Source organism: Pinus tabuliformis, chromosome 9 (assembly GCF_031772625.1).
Source record: "Pinus tabuliformis cultivar Carrire ecotype Pingquan chromosome 9, CPIR1, whole genome shotgun sequence".
Taxonomy (NCBI): domain Eukaryota; kingdom Viridiplantae; phylum Streptophyta; class Pinopsida; order Pinales; family Pinaceae; genus Pinus; species Pinus tabuliformis.
Genome location: NC_142307.1, coordinates 1298134512 through 1298147579, shown reverse-complemented (window position 1 = coordinate 1298147579; position 13068 = coordinate 1298134512). Strand labels below are relative to the sequence as shown.

Genomic DNA, 13068 nt, shown 5'->3' with positions numbered 1-13068 from the left:
AAAAATATTTAATCCCTCTCAGCGTTAGATTGGTTATTTAATTGCACTCAAAGGCACTCTACAACCTAATGTAAGGGAGATCTGTAGGCATCATATGTTATATGTAAACATATTTTAAATTCAATTTTTTAAAAATATATAACATATAAATAGTAGTTATGAATTAAGATCCATTTTACCATATAAATTAAAATAATGATTCCTAACCATATTTAAATTTAATTAACAGGTACATAAAACTTTAATACTCACGATATAACAAGATTCTTAACCAAGAATATTCTTCCATATTTTACCATGTATATTATTAACTTCTAAATAGACTTTATTATAATACCATGACTACCACATGCCCAAAAACCATCACTCATTTCAAAATTAAAATAATTTATAAATATTTTATTTTCATTTCATTTAATTTAATTTAATAACATTTTTTAAATTAAAACTTAACACTGACAATAAACTTACAATATAACAAGATTCTTAACCATGGATATTCAATCCCTTTTTTCCATATATATTATTAACTTGTAAATAGGCTTTGCTACAATACCATGACTTATCAATACCACTTACCCAAAAACCATAACTCATTTCAAAATCAAAATATTTTATAAATATTTTATTTTAATTTTATTTTATAACATTTTTTAAATTAAATCTAAAAGCAAAAAGATATGGGGGAGATGTTTTAGTGGTGTAAATGTTTACATAACGCACTTCAAAATCAAAAATATTTTATAAATATTTTATTTTAATTTTATTTTATAACATTTTTTAAATTAAATCTAAAAGAAAAAAGGTATGGGGAGATGTTTTAGTGGTGTAAATGTTTACATAACACACTTCAAAATCAAAATATTTTATAAATATTTTATTTTAATTTTATTTTATAACATTTTTAAAATTAAATCTAAAAGCAAAAAAGTATGGGGGAGATGTTTTAGTGGTGTAAATGTTTGTAAACATTTACATGTGGGTTCAATTAAAAAATAATAAAAGGTTAAAAGTAATTGCTTGGAGATGTGGTCTCCAAAATATGTAGAGATGTTGTAATGTCCTATAAACATTTTGAGTTGATCAAAATAAAAATTAAATAAAAATTAAATTAAAAAAATAAAAATAAAATAAAATAATTATTAATGATAATTATCAATAAAACTTTTTTACTTGATCAACTTACATAAAACTGGAAAAAATATAAAAATACAAAATTAATAATTATAATTAATAATAAAATTATCTTAGATTCATCTTTAATTCCTGATCTACTAAAAATATCAAATTTATTGAGATACAAACCATAAATTTATCTCTCTAAAAACTGAATACATCCATAATTAACGTAAAAAGAACTAATTAATTATAAAATTAGAATCATTTACTTTTCATAACTTCCATATTCGAATAAGTGAAGGCGTTACGGTAAGTCCATAAAACGCCGAAATAATCTTTTCAGTCGTCTCGACGAAAGTTTGAATCCTTAGCCTTCTCACGCACGACGAACAAAGACTCTGAAATTCTCTTAATTCTTGACTTGCTTTTGTTGCTCATTAATTAATTATTATGTATACATTTATTTTATTTTACTAGGCTTAAAAGGAAACAATTTTTTTAAATGGTGAATTTTATGACTTGATTTTTCAATACGTTTAATAGATTCGTAGTATTTGTCTTCCTATGCAATTAGTATTTTATCTTTACATTAAAATTATTTTTAATATTACATATTATTTTTAAATTATTTTTATTTTAATATTTAAAATATTGTGATTTTATTATCAATTTAAAAAGCTGTATATATATTTATGAAAAAAACTCACCATATTCAAAGTTACTAGATAATTTAGATATTGACATAAACAACAACATTATTATGTGCAAATAAAATTTAGCTACTTGAAATAATTGGTTAGTGGTTTATAAAGGGTAGAATTCTTATTCTTGTTATATGTCTTTGTAGATAAAATGTGAACAGAATTGAAAATGAAGGAGATGTAGCTCACAGGTGAGGCCTGCACCTGGAGACTACACTCAGAACAGAGAGATCACTCTCATACACTCTATTATTCATGAATGAAAGATTACATCATTTAAGTACAACACTAGGAATTAGGAAGTTGCAACCAAACCCCTAAACTCTAGGAACTAATCCTAAACTAGGGAGATACGTTACAACTATGTAACCATTTTCTCCATTAATACAAAATAATATAATTATTTTCAACTCCCCCCCTTAATGGAGAAAGGGTTGTCCTGGACTCCTAGCATCCTTCTAAACAATTCAAACTTCACACGTGCAAGAGGCTTTGTAAAAATATCAGCCATATTGTCACAAGTTTTACAATATTCAACAGTAATTTCTTTTGACTGTATCTTCTCTCTGACAAAATGGAACTGAGTGTCTATATGTTTGGTGTTTTTGTGAAACACTGGATTGTATGCCAATTTAATGGTGCTCTGGTTGTCGCTTTTGATGGAAGTGGAATTCTTCTGTTCTTTTCCTGCATCATTGAGAAGCCTTCTCAACCAGATCGCTTCACACGTCGCTGCACACAATGCTTGATACTCAGCTTCACATGAAGACAAAGCTACAGTACTCTGCTTCTTGCTGCTCCATGCTATGACCCCGGATCCTATGCTGAATGCGTAACCTGTGATGGACCTTCGATCATCCAAGTTACCTGCCCAGTCTGAATCTGAAAAACCTGCTAGAATAACATCAGATGCGTCAGTGTATAAAATGCCATAGTTAACAGTACCACAAAGATACCTCAACACACTTTTTGCTGCTACCCAGTGACTTTCAAGCGGTTTTGACATGAATTGGCTCAACACACTAACAGAGTATGCTAAGTCAGGTCTGGTTGTTGTAAGATATATCAAGCTGCCAACCAGCTGTTTGTACATTGTAGCATCAACCTCTTTAGTGCCATCGTCACTACTCAACTTCAGATTCTGCTGCAAAGGTGTTGCTGCTGATCTACACTGATCCATACCAAACTTTTCTAACAGATTTCTGGCATACTTCCCTTGGGTAAGAAAAGTTTGCCCAATATCTCTGCATACTTCTAATCTCAGACAGTAATGAAGTCTTCCAAGATCTTTCATCTCAAAAATTTGTGCCATAAGCCTTTTGATTCCTCTGATTAAATCATCTGCATCTCCTGTTATAATCATGTCATCTACATACAAAGAAATTAGAATAATCTGCCCCTGCTTATTGTACTTGGTATACAAATTTGGGTCATTCAAACTTCTGTGAAAGCCATACTCTAAAAAGAAAGAATCAACCTTTTCATACCAAGACCTGGGTGTTTGTTTTAAACCATATAAAGCCTTTTTCAATCTGCAAACAAGATGTTCCTGCCCCTGCTTTACAAACCCTTCTGGCTGTACTAAGTAAATTTCCTCTTTTAACTCCCCATTTAAAAATGTAGATTTGACATCAAGCTGGTGTAGCTCCCAATTATATTTAGTAGCTAAAGCAATAAGCATTCTGATTGTATTTAACTTTGCTACAGGTGAAAAAGTATCATCAAAATCTATACCTTCCTGCTATGAATATCCTTTTGCAACCAACCTAGCTTTTAATTTCTCTATACTTCCATCTGCATTCATTTTTGGTTTAAACAGCTATTTATATCCTATGGGTGTTTTATTCTTAGGCAGTTCAACTAAATCCCAAGTGTCATTTCTAAGAATTGATTCCATCTCTTCATTATTGCAGCTCTCCACTCCTTAAATTGACTAGCTTATTTATAATTAGTGGGCTCTACAATGTTCAAAACATTTGACATCAAAGCATAGTCTCTCAATTTTAATGGTTTTTGAGTCTTCCTACCAGATCTCCTTGGTAGGGGACTTACCTCAAATTTGTTTTCTTCAGCTCTAAATGGGCTTGCTTTATCACCTTCTTCCTGTTCTTCTTTTTGCTCTTCTTTCTGCTCCTGCTCTCTTTCATCCTCACTATTTTCATCCATCAACAATGGAATGTGCCAATCATCACCAATGTCATCTTTCCCTTCCTGTACCTGTTCATGAAACACTACATCCTTGCTTGCAAATATCTTATGAGTCTCAGGATTGAACAATTTATATGCTTTAAATTCTATGCCATAACCAACAAAGATGCATTTCACAGCTTTAGGATCTAATTTCTTCCTATCAACTTTGGGTATATGGGCAAATGCTTTTGACCCAAATACTCTTAGATGATTTACTACTGGTTTGAATCCATATAGAGCTTCAAAAGGAGTTTTGAAGCTAAGATACCTCGTAGGACTTCTGTTCTTCAAATATACAACAGTATTAATAGCTTCTGCCCAAAAACTATTAGATAGATCCTTACCTTGTAACATGCTCCTTGCGCACTCCACTAAGGTTCTATTTTTGCGTTCTGCAACTCCATTCTGCTGTGGTGTGTGTGGCACTGTAAACTGCTGAACAATCCCGTGAGATTTGTAAAATTTCATGAATTCCCCTAGCTTGTATTCTCCCCCTTGATCGGATCGGAGAATTTTTATACTCTTACCAAACTGTTTTTCCACCAAGGTTTTAAATTCTCTAAAGCACTAGAAAGTCTGACTTTTCTTACTCAGAAAATAAACCCATGAGTATCTAGTGCAGTCATCAGTAAATAGCAAAAAATAATATGCTCCACCTAGCGACCTTGTCTGCATAGGTCTGCATATATCAGTGTGCACTAGTTCTAAAATATCTGTTTCCTTCCTCCTATCATGCACAGGAAACTGTTCTCTATGCATTTTACCTAAGGCACATCCATCACAATTTAACTGAATATTACGAAAGATAGGGAGCCCCTCAACCATACCTTTTCTCTGCAATAGCATGAGGTCCTGCAAATTCAAGTGACCGAATCTCTGATGCCAGAGTTGTTCGGCTGTCGATCCTCCTGCAACCATGGCTCGCTTTGATATACTCTTCACATCTAGTCTATATAGGCTTCCAACATGCACGCCTGTTGCAACTATTTCTTCCTTGCAATCCTTTATCACACAATGAGTCTTGAAGAACTCGACTTGCATATCTTGATCAATTATCATGGATACAGATATCAGATTTTTCTTAATTCCAGGTACATATAAAACATTTTGAAGATGACTAATTTTTCCATTTGGTAACTTGATTGGAATAACCCCATAACCTTTAATCTCATATCCACTATCATCTCCTAAATAGATTTTTGATCCGTATGTACTTTCTTCAAGACTATCAAAAAATTCCTTTTTACCTGTCATGTGAGAGGATGCTTCGGAATCAACATACCATATATCGTCCTCATCAGATGCTGAAAGGGCATGGTCGACTATGAACAGTCGAAATTCATGACTGAAATCTTTATCTTCTTCAACATCTTCTTCAATAAAGTATCCTCTGTGCTTTGCCCGCTTCCTCTTTGCATCATCAGCCTGCTTCTTAAAGCATACATTCTGCACATGGCCCTTCTTTCCACAATAATAACATTTCTTTACATAATTATTTGCAATCATACCTTTATGTGGACTCTTCTGCGATGTTCCTTCTTTCTGCTGTGATTGCTGCTGTGGCTGCTTCCCTCTGAATGATCGCCGTTTCACCATCAGTGCAAGATCATCACTCTGGGGGTTCAAGTTCTGCCGCCGCTCCTCCTCTTGCAGCAAGATCCCTGTCAGATCATCAAATGTGGGCGCTTTCTCCCTTGCCACCAATCCAGTGATGAACATTTGAAATTCATCTCGCATCCCATTCAGTTTGATTGAGACAAGATCAGAGTCAGACACCGCCTCTCCGATGTTCCCCAATGCATCTTTCACATCTTTGATTCGTGCAACAAATGCAGCAACAGTCTCATTTTTGTTCATCCTCATCGAAAATAGCTTGCTTTTAAGTGCCATAACTCGGCTTGTGTTCTGGGTCTGATATAGATTTTTAATGGTCGTCCAGATCTCCGCAGACGTTTTACAATCTCTGATGTGCGGAATAACGTTGTCCTTCACAGACATTTTCAGCAAAACTTTCGCCTTGTTCTCTCACTTATCCCAATCTTGCTCCTGCATCCCCGCATTCACCCTCTGCTCATCACCTGTAACTATGGACCAAGCATTCACACCTTCAAGCAAGGTCTGGATCTTAAACTTCCAGTTCGTGAAGTTAGATCCATCGAGTTTGCCAGACTCGTGGAGGTAAGATTCCATCATATTACTCATTCTGATCAGATTTAAAAAATGAATCTACCCAATAGTAACAAAAAATCGATACCTTTCAAATCGATCTGTCACCGAGCTGTTGATCTTGTGATCTACCCACTGATTCAGATCCGGCAATATCTGACAACTCAGCAAAATCAATCCTGCTCCGATGAGCAAATTCGTCGTTTTTCAATACAGCTGAAAAATCGATCTGATCAAAACTGATCTGATCTGCCTCTCTCGGATAGATCTACAACTTCTCCGATCTGCTCCCTTCGCAAATCGTCAAACAAAGATGAGGCTTCCCGCAGATCCCCTTGAAGGTGGATTGGCGCGTTCCCAAGCGGATTGGCGCGTTCCCGAGCGAGAAAACCATGCCCAAATAAAATCGGTTAGAGTAAAATTTCCTGGCGCGATTTTTCTGTGATTTTCTGCGCCAATTGGGTAATTTGGCGTTGTGGCGCGATTAATAGACGAACAATCGCGCCAATTCTGCTCCTGGCGCTACTTTCAGTGCAAAAAGCGCGCCAATCTCCTTCTATTCAGAAAAAATAAAAAACATCCGAATCTGAGCCAGGTGTTCTGCAGTCCACCTGCTCAATTGAGCACAAAGCTCTTGTGTACACGCGGCCACAGAGGCACCTCAAACCACACAGGCAATTCTGCCACAAGGCAAGCTGGCCACAAAGGCACTTCAGTCACAAGAGGTGATACAAGATCAGGCTCACCCAATCTGAGCTCTGATACCAAGATAAAATGTGAACATAATTGAAAATGAAGGAGATGTAGCTCACAGGTGAGGCCTGCACCTGGAGACTACACTCAGAACAGAGAGATCACTCTCGTACACTCTATTATTCATGAATGAAAGATTACATCATTTAAGTACAACACTAGGAATTAGGAAGTTGCAACCAAACCCCTAAACTCTAGGAACTAATCCTAAACTAGGGAGATACGTTACAACTATGTAACCATTTTCTCCATTAATACAAAATAATATAATTATTTTCAACTTCTGTATCTTGGATTGTTAGTCTATTTCATTATGTCAGAGAAAAATGAGATTTTAGCTAATTGGGAGCATGTTTAGGTCATACTACCAGACCAAATGCTGATTTTCAACTAGTGCCTACTATACTACCAAAGAGATGTCATGTAGTATCCAATAACACCTAATCTTTAGCCCCAGATATGAAGCTTGGATACTAGAACCTATTGTTGTTTAGTTAATAGTAAATTACTACTTTTATGGGATAATAACAACAACAACTACTACCATTTAGAGTAGTGTAATTCATTGCTACTTTTTTTAATTGACAATAGACTCACCTTAAAATTTCACCTTTGATGTTGCATGTTAAATTGTCCTCTAGAAATTGCTAAAATCATCTTGGAGAGATTGATAATAGTTTGCACTTATAGTTCCAAGGTTTAAAAACTTGACTAGGGTGCCACCATACAAGTTGCATTATTGTTTCATTAACTACTACTTGTTATATGCATTGATGCTTTGAACTATGCAATATCTTCTATGTCCATAAGCATTTATGAATCTTTTTCCCTTATTAACGCCAAAAATATTCCATCCATATCATTGCTCCCATATTTCATGGGCAAAGATTAGTTCATTGTGATTTCATAATATAGTCAGAGAGATGACAAACAATGTGAACATTATATATATAATTTTTTCTAGGTAGTTGGTTTAATGTTGATGTTGAGTTCAATATAACTTCAAGTGTTTCCTAGAAAACAATAACTGAGAAATATCTATCATCGTAGTAACTCAAATTAAGCCCAATTACATTTAGGCCTATCATATTTGGATGAACACACATCTTAAGATTCTCCTTTAAATAAAGCTTTCTTTCTGTTACCATTCGAACTAATACCCTTAGATTAACGTCCTAAAAATATGACACTAGCCTAGTGGAACTAGGAGGTTGGTCACTATCACCTCACTAACTCCTTTACACTTTAGACTAAGGGTAAATGGAATCTTAACTAAGGAGGATTTTCCTATGGGTTATTAAGCTTAATAGTTATGGACTATGTAGTGAGAATTTGTGAAAGATTAACAACATAAACAAAATGGAAATAAAGTTTAGACAGTTGGAGATTTATGGATAAATAGGAGACTAGAGCATTCAATTACTTGGGAAATAGGGTCATATGAATAATCTTAGAGGGTGGTTCTAAAGGAATATTAGTGGTAGCAAGCAATCACTTGATATGCATGTCTATGCACCTAACTTGGTTCCTTAATATATAAATTTGATGGCAGTCTCCATAAAAAAATCCACTACTTAAAGCAAAATACAAAAGTGGGCCCTACCAAAAACTACATACAACACACCTAATCAAGTGATATAAAATGTGTAATGTTTTCATCTTAAAGGTAAAAGATACAAAAGGGAGATAAGAGGGAGGAAGCCATTACCATATCCATTTCTAATGTTGCACATATGCTCCTCTATGACCCTTGATTTTATTTTTTCATCCTTACAGTTGTAAACAAATTCTCAATTGTAGCACATAGAACTAATATCCACACATAATAAATTACCTATACATCACTTTGTTTCTTACACAAACTAAAGACAAAGATACTCCAATAGCTTTGAGCTTCTTTTACTTACAAGAAAATTCCCTTGTGAGAAGTGGAGAGAACAAACCTTTATATTAGTTTTAGCTCAACTCCACTTTATAACAAACTAATATTTTACTCATGACATTTTCTAAGCATAATATTAAAAATATTTACAAGAACTACCTAAGAGGGCTAATTAGGTTTAAAATTCCAATAGAAAAGTGGTTGAATATAATGTTTTAGATAATTATAGTGCCATGTCCCCTTCTTCCATCTTTATATTCATACAAAGCTAAAATCTGGGTGCCATTTGTCCTCTTCGTGTGTGAAAATGATGGTTAAATCCTTGGTCAAATAGGTAAGGTGAATATTCGATATGTGCCAAGTGTAAAACTCCCTGATGAAGGCATTTTCATAGAAATAACCACCTCCAGACAATAATATTATCTTAGAAAAGAAAAATTCCAAGAAAATTAGTGGCTCTCCATGTGTAAAGTTTTCTTTATAGAAGACATTTCACCGAGAAGGAATTTTCATAGAAATAACCACCTCCAAACAATAATATTATCTTAGAAAAGAAAAATTCCAGGAAAATTAGTAGCTCTCCATGTGTAAAGTTTTCTTTATAGAAGACATTTCACTGAGAATTGTGCTTTGTGTTCGCATCCAAACCCTTGTCATGCATGAATTAGCTCTAGAATATTATGCCTTTATGTGTAGTTTGACCAAGTCAAACTTGAAATGTTCACTCTAAAAGGGGTTCCCTTGACACTTGTGTAAATGGGTCTTCATCAAATCCATGAGACCTGAATCTCCTCAAAATGTGTGCATATAAGCACCCTTTGACTAAGTCAAATGATCGTGAACAAGGTATATGGGAAGTGGATATGTCCTCTTAATGTAGTACACCACCTAGGGACGTGTGCATGAGTGGATGAGGTGGATGGATGAGATGGAAGGTCAAAACCCGAAGGCAAATGGGTATTAGTCTTCTCTATTCAACTTAAGGCTTCAATAACTCCTCAAACCTCATGCTAATGGATAAGAATAAGGTATGAATGAGGTTTAACATGTTTGAAGGAGGCAAAACTAAGACTAGGGTGAATTGGCTTTTTGTCATGTTTTTTGTCTCAATATATGGGCCAATGGGGAAGTACTAATTTAAGTTGTGTGTGTCAAAAAAGGGAATGCCTAGTATCACATATACCATATGGACTTTAAGTTACAACTCCTAGTGACCAATTAACAAGTGAAACACAGGGAAAAGTATGTATTAGAACAGTGAAGTACTAATAGGCCAATATTATGTCTAAATATATGTTATAATAAAAATATTATTATATAACTAATTTGAAAAATAGGTAACCTCATTCATATTAGGTACCACTATTATACCATATACAACTATTTTATAAATGTCATTAATATGTCAATTACAACATATTTTAGAAGACGTAAAATTATTCACCAAACCATTTGAACTAAAATCTTTTAACATATAATTAATTAATCAATATAAATATAATATTTTTATATTTATTACCATTTATATATATTAAAAAAACATAAAATTTATATATAAATAAAAATACTATTATAATTTAAATATAAACCGTTTGACTATAATCAATTTTATATTTACAAATTTCTATTTATAAGAATGGTGAGTCAAATTTTAAAAATTAAATTATATTTTGAAATTCATTTTAAATCATATATATAATGACTTTTCTCATTGATAAAATGCACCTACAACTAAAAAATATCCATATTCATTATAGGAGTAGTCTACCTAGGCGGTAGATTTTCCTACCGGTGACGGAAAACGGGCCATTCTACCGCCTAGGTAGACTACTCCATTCATTATACATTTAAAAATACACACTTTTCAATCAACATTGGACTCACAAATCTGAGAAATCAACATTGGACTGATAAATCTGAGAACTGGACTCACTGTGGAGAACAGAAATCTGAGAACTGGACTCACTGTGGAGAACAGACTGCTCCATATTCATATTCATTATACATTTAAAAATACACAGTTTTCAATCAACATTGGACTGATAAATCTGAGAACTGGACTCACTGTGGAGAACAGAGTGCTCCTCCATTTGCGTTTCTTGGCATACAAGAACCTGAAGCGGTATATTCCACTGCTTCTTAATGTTCGCAATCTCCTCCAACCTTTTAACCACATCATTCATCGCCGGCCTCATCTCTGGACTCTCCTCTGTACATTGAATTCCTAATTCGATAACTCCCTGCATTTCACCATGAAATTCTGAATCTCTTTTCAGGCAGCCATCGATGAGTTCAATGAGATTATTTTCCTCAAGCGCGTTCCTCGCCCACTGCGAAATGGTGATACCCATCTCAGTTAACTTTGAACTGGTTGGCTTGAACCCGGTGCTAAGCTCCAGCAACAAGATACCATAACTGTATACATCGGATTTTGGCGAAGGCTTCGTGGTCAGATAACCTCTCTCTGATGTACCAAAACACCCAATGTGAGTAAATAAAACAAGCTAGAAATCATAAGAAATCATTGAATTCTGAAGCTAGAAATGGGGATTTTGGGGAAAAGGGTTCAGAGAATTCAGAAATTTTACTTCTATTTAAAAAATTAGATGTAAAGGTGCAAACTTAAACACATACTGTATTCTATTTTATCAACAAATAAGAAAAATCTATCCATCCTATAAATTTCTGAGAAAATCCCCCTTTTGTTGATCTGTACCGGGAGCAGTATAACCAACAGTAAAAGCAAAGAGAGGCCTGGAGGAGCTTTGGCTGCGATGATTGTTGCTTATAATTAGGGCCAACCCGAAGTCCGCAAGATGGGCTTCCAAATGTTCGTCCAAAAGTATGTTGGTCGGCTTCACATCGCTGTGAACGATGGAACTGCTGCAACCATGATGAAGATACTCCAACGCAGAAGCCACTCCCACCGCTATGTTCAGTCTCTGTCTCCAATTCAATCGAAAACCCTGTGCACCGTGCAATATAATGTCCAAATTAAGATTGGGCATGAATTTGGAGAGGAGTATCATCTCATGAGTGCTATGGAAATACCCCAAAATTTTTAACAGATTTCTATGGCGAAGCTGCCCTAAAATGTGCAGTTCTGATAAGAAATGCTTCTTGGCCAATGGTTCCTCTAATTTTATCCGTTTGATGGCAACAGTTTGGCCGTTGGAGAGGATTCCTCTGTAAACCGTTCCAAAGCGGCCTCTCCCGATTATTTTATGGTGGCTGAAGTTGGCAGTCGCTGCGGCCAAGTCCTCTTCGGTTACCCTCCACAAGGGGCTACACATTCTTTGAATACGAGCTTCTTCGGCCTCGACAGCAGATGCTCTGCGTCTCCTATAGCGGCGTAGTAATAGAAAGAGGGAAAGAAGCAAAGCAGCGATGAACAAAAACGTGGCGAGTATGGGATAAATGAGGAGAGCAAGACGACGGGCGTAGAGGATCCAGGATACGATAACGCCTGTTATCATTGCTAGGGTGTAAGAGACAGCGATAAGAAGCCCTTTCATTGCATCCCTTGGAGCCTCAAGGAACAGATTCATGGCGATCTCACTCTGCAATTTCTGCCCTTTCATTGCATCCCTTGGAGCCTCAAGGAACAGATTCATGGCGATTTCATTGCATCCCTTGGAGCCTCAAGGAACAGATTCATGGCGATCTCACTCTGCAATTTCTTTCTTTCGCTGCACTGCGTTATATTAGCGTTTGTCAAGCGAATTCCACCACTCGTTGGAAAAAAAGTTACAACGACGTTGTTCTCACGGTGGACAGGCGCTTGCCAGGTAATTGTTGGATCTTTGACCTCAAAATTCAGTTGACTTCGAAATTCAGTTTTGGTATTAAATTATTATTATTATTATTAGCAATTGTATTAAGAGAGTAAAATAAGTTTGAGAGTGAGAAATGTGGAAGGCAATAATCAATATAATTATTTTATTTTATTTATTATTATTATTTTTTTAAAGATGGAAATTTGAGTTTTTTATATATATTTTAAATAATGTCGTTATAGGCTAAATTTAAGAAGAAAGTTACACTAACATAAATGTCCCAAAACAATGACAATCCTTGTGGGTAAAAAGTACATAGTAGAGAAGTTTAATTTATTTTGGGTTTTTAAAAATGGTATGAAATAAATTCTGAACATTTATTTATCAACTAATGATACCACTCTCACTTGGGAGAAACAACTTTTATCACTAAGTTGTTGTGAAGATGAGCAAAAATCAAAATACAAATAGAATTGTTGTA

The 13068-nt window shown here is 34.8% G+C and overlaps 1 protein-coding gene across 1 annotated transcript; it reads right to left on the bottom strand.

Moving 5' to 3' along the window:
• Positions 1 to 10651: 10651 nt before the first annotated feature.
• Positions 10652 to 12533, bottom strand: LOC149153317 (receptor-like serine/threonine-protein kinase At1g78530). Its single transcript, XM_089439997.1, has 2 exons — positions 11528 to 12533; positions 10652 to 11275 (listed from the first exon to the last, which is right to left on the bottom strand). Exons 1-2 carry the CDS (start codon positions 12423 to 12425, stop codon positions 10836 to 10838), a joined length of 1338 nt encoding a protein of 445 aa, XP_089296123.1. The 5' UTR covers positions 12426 to 12533; the 3' UTR covers positions 10652 to 10835.
• Between the last annotated feature and the right edge of the window lie 535 nt (positions 12534 to 13068).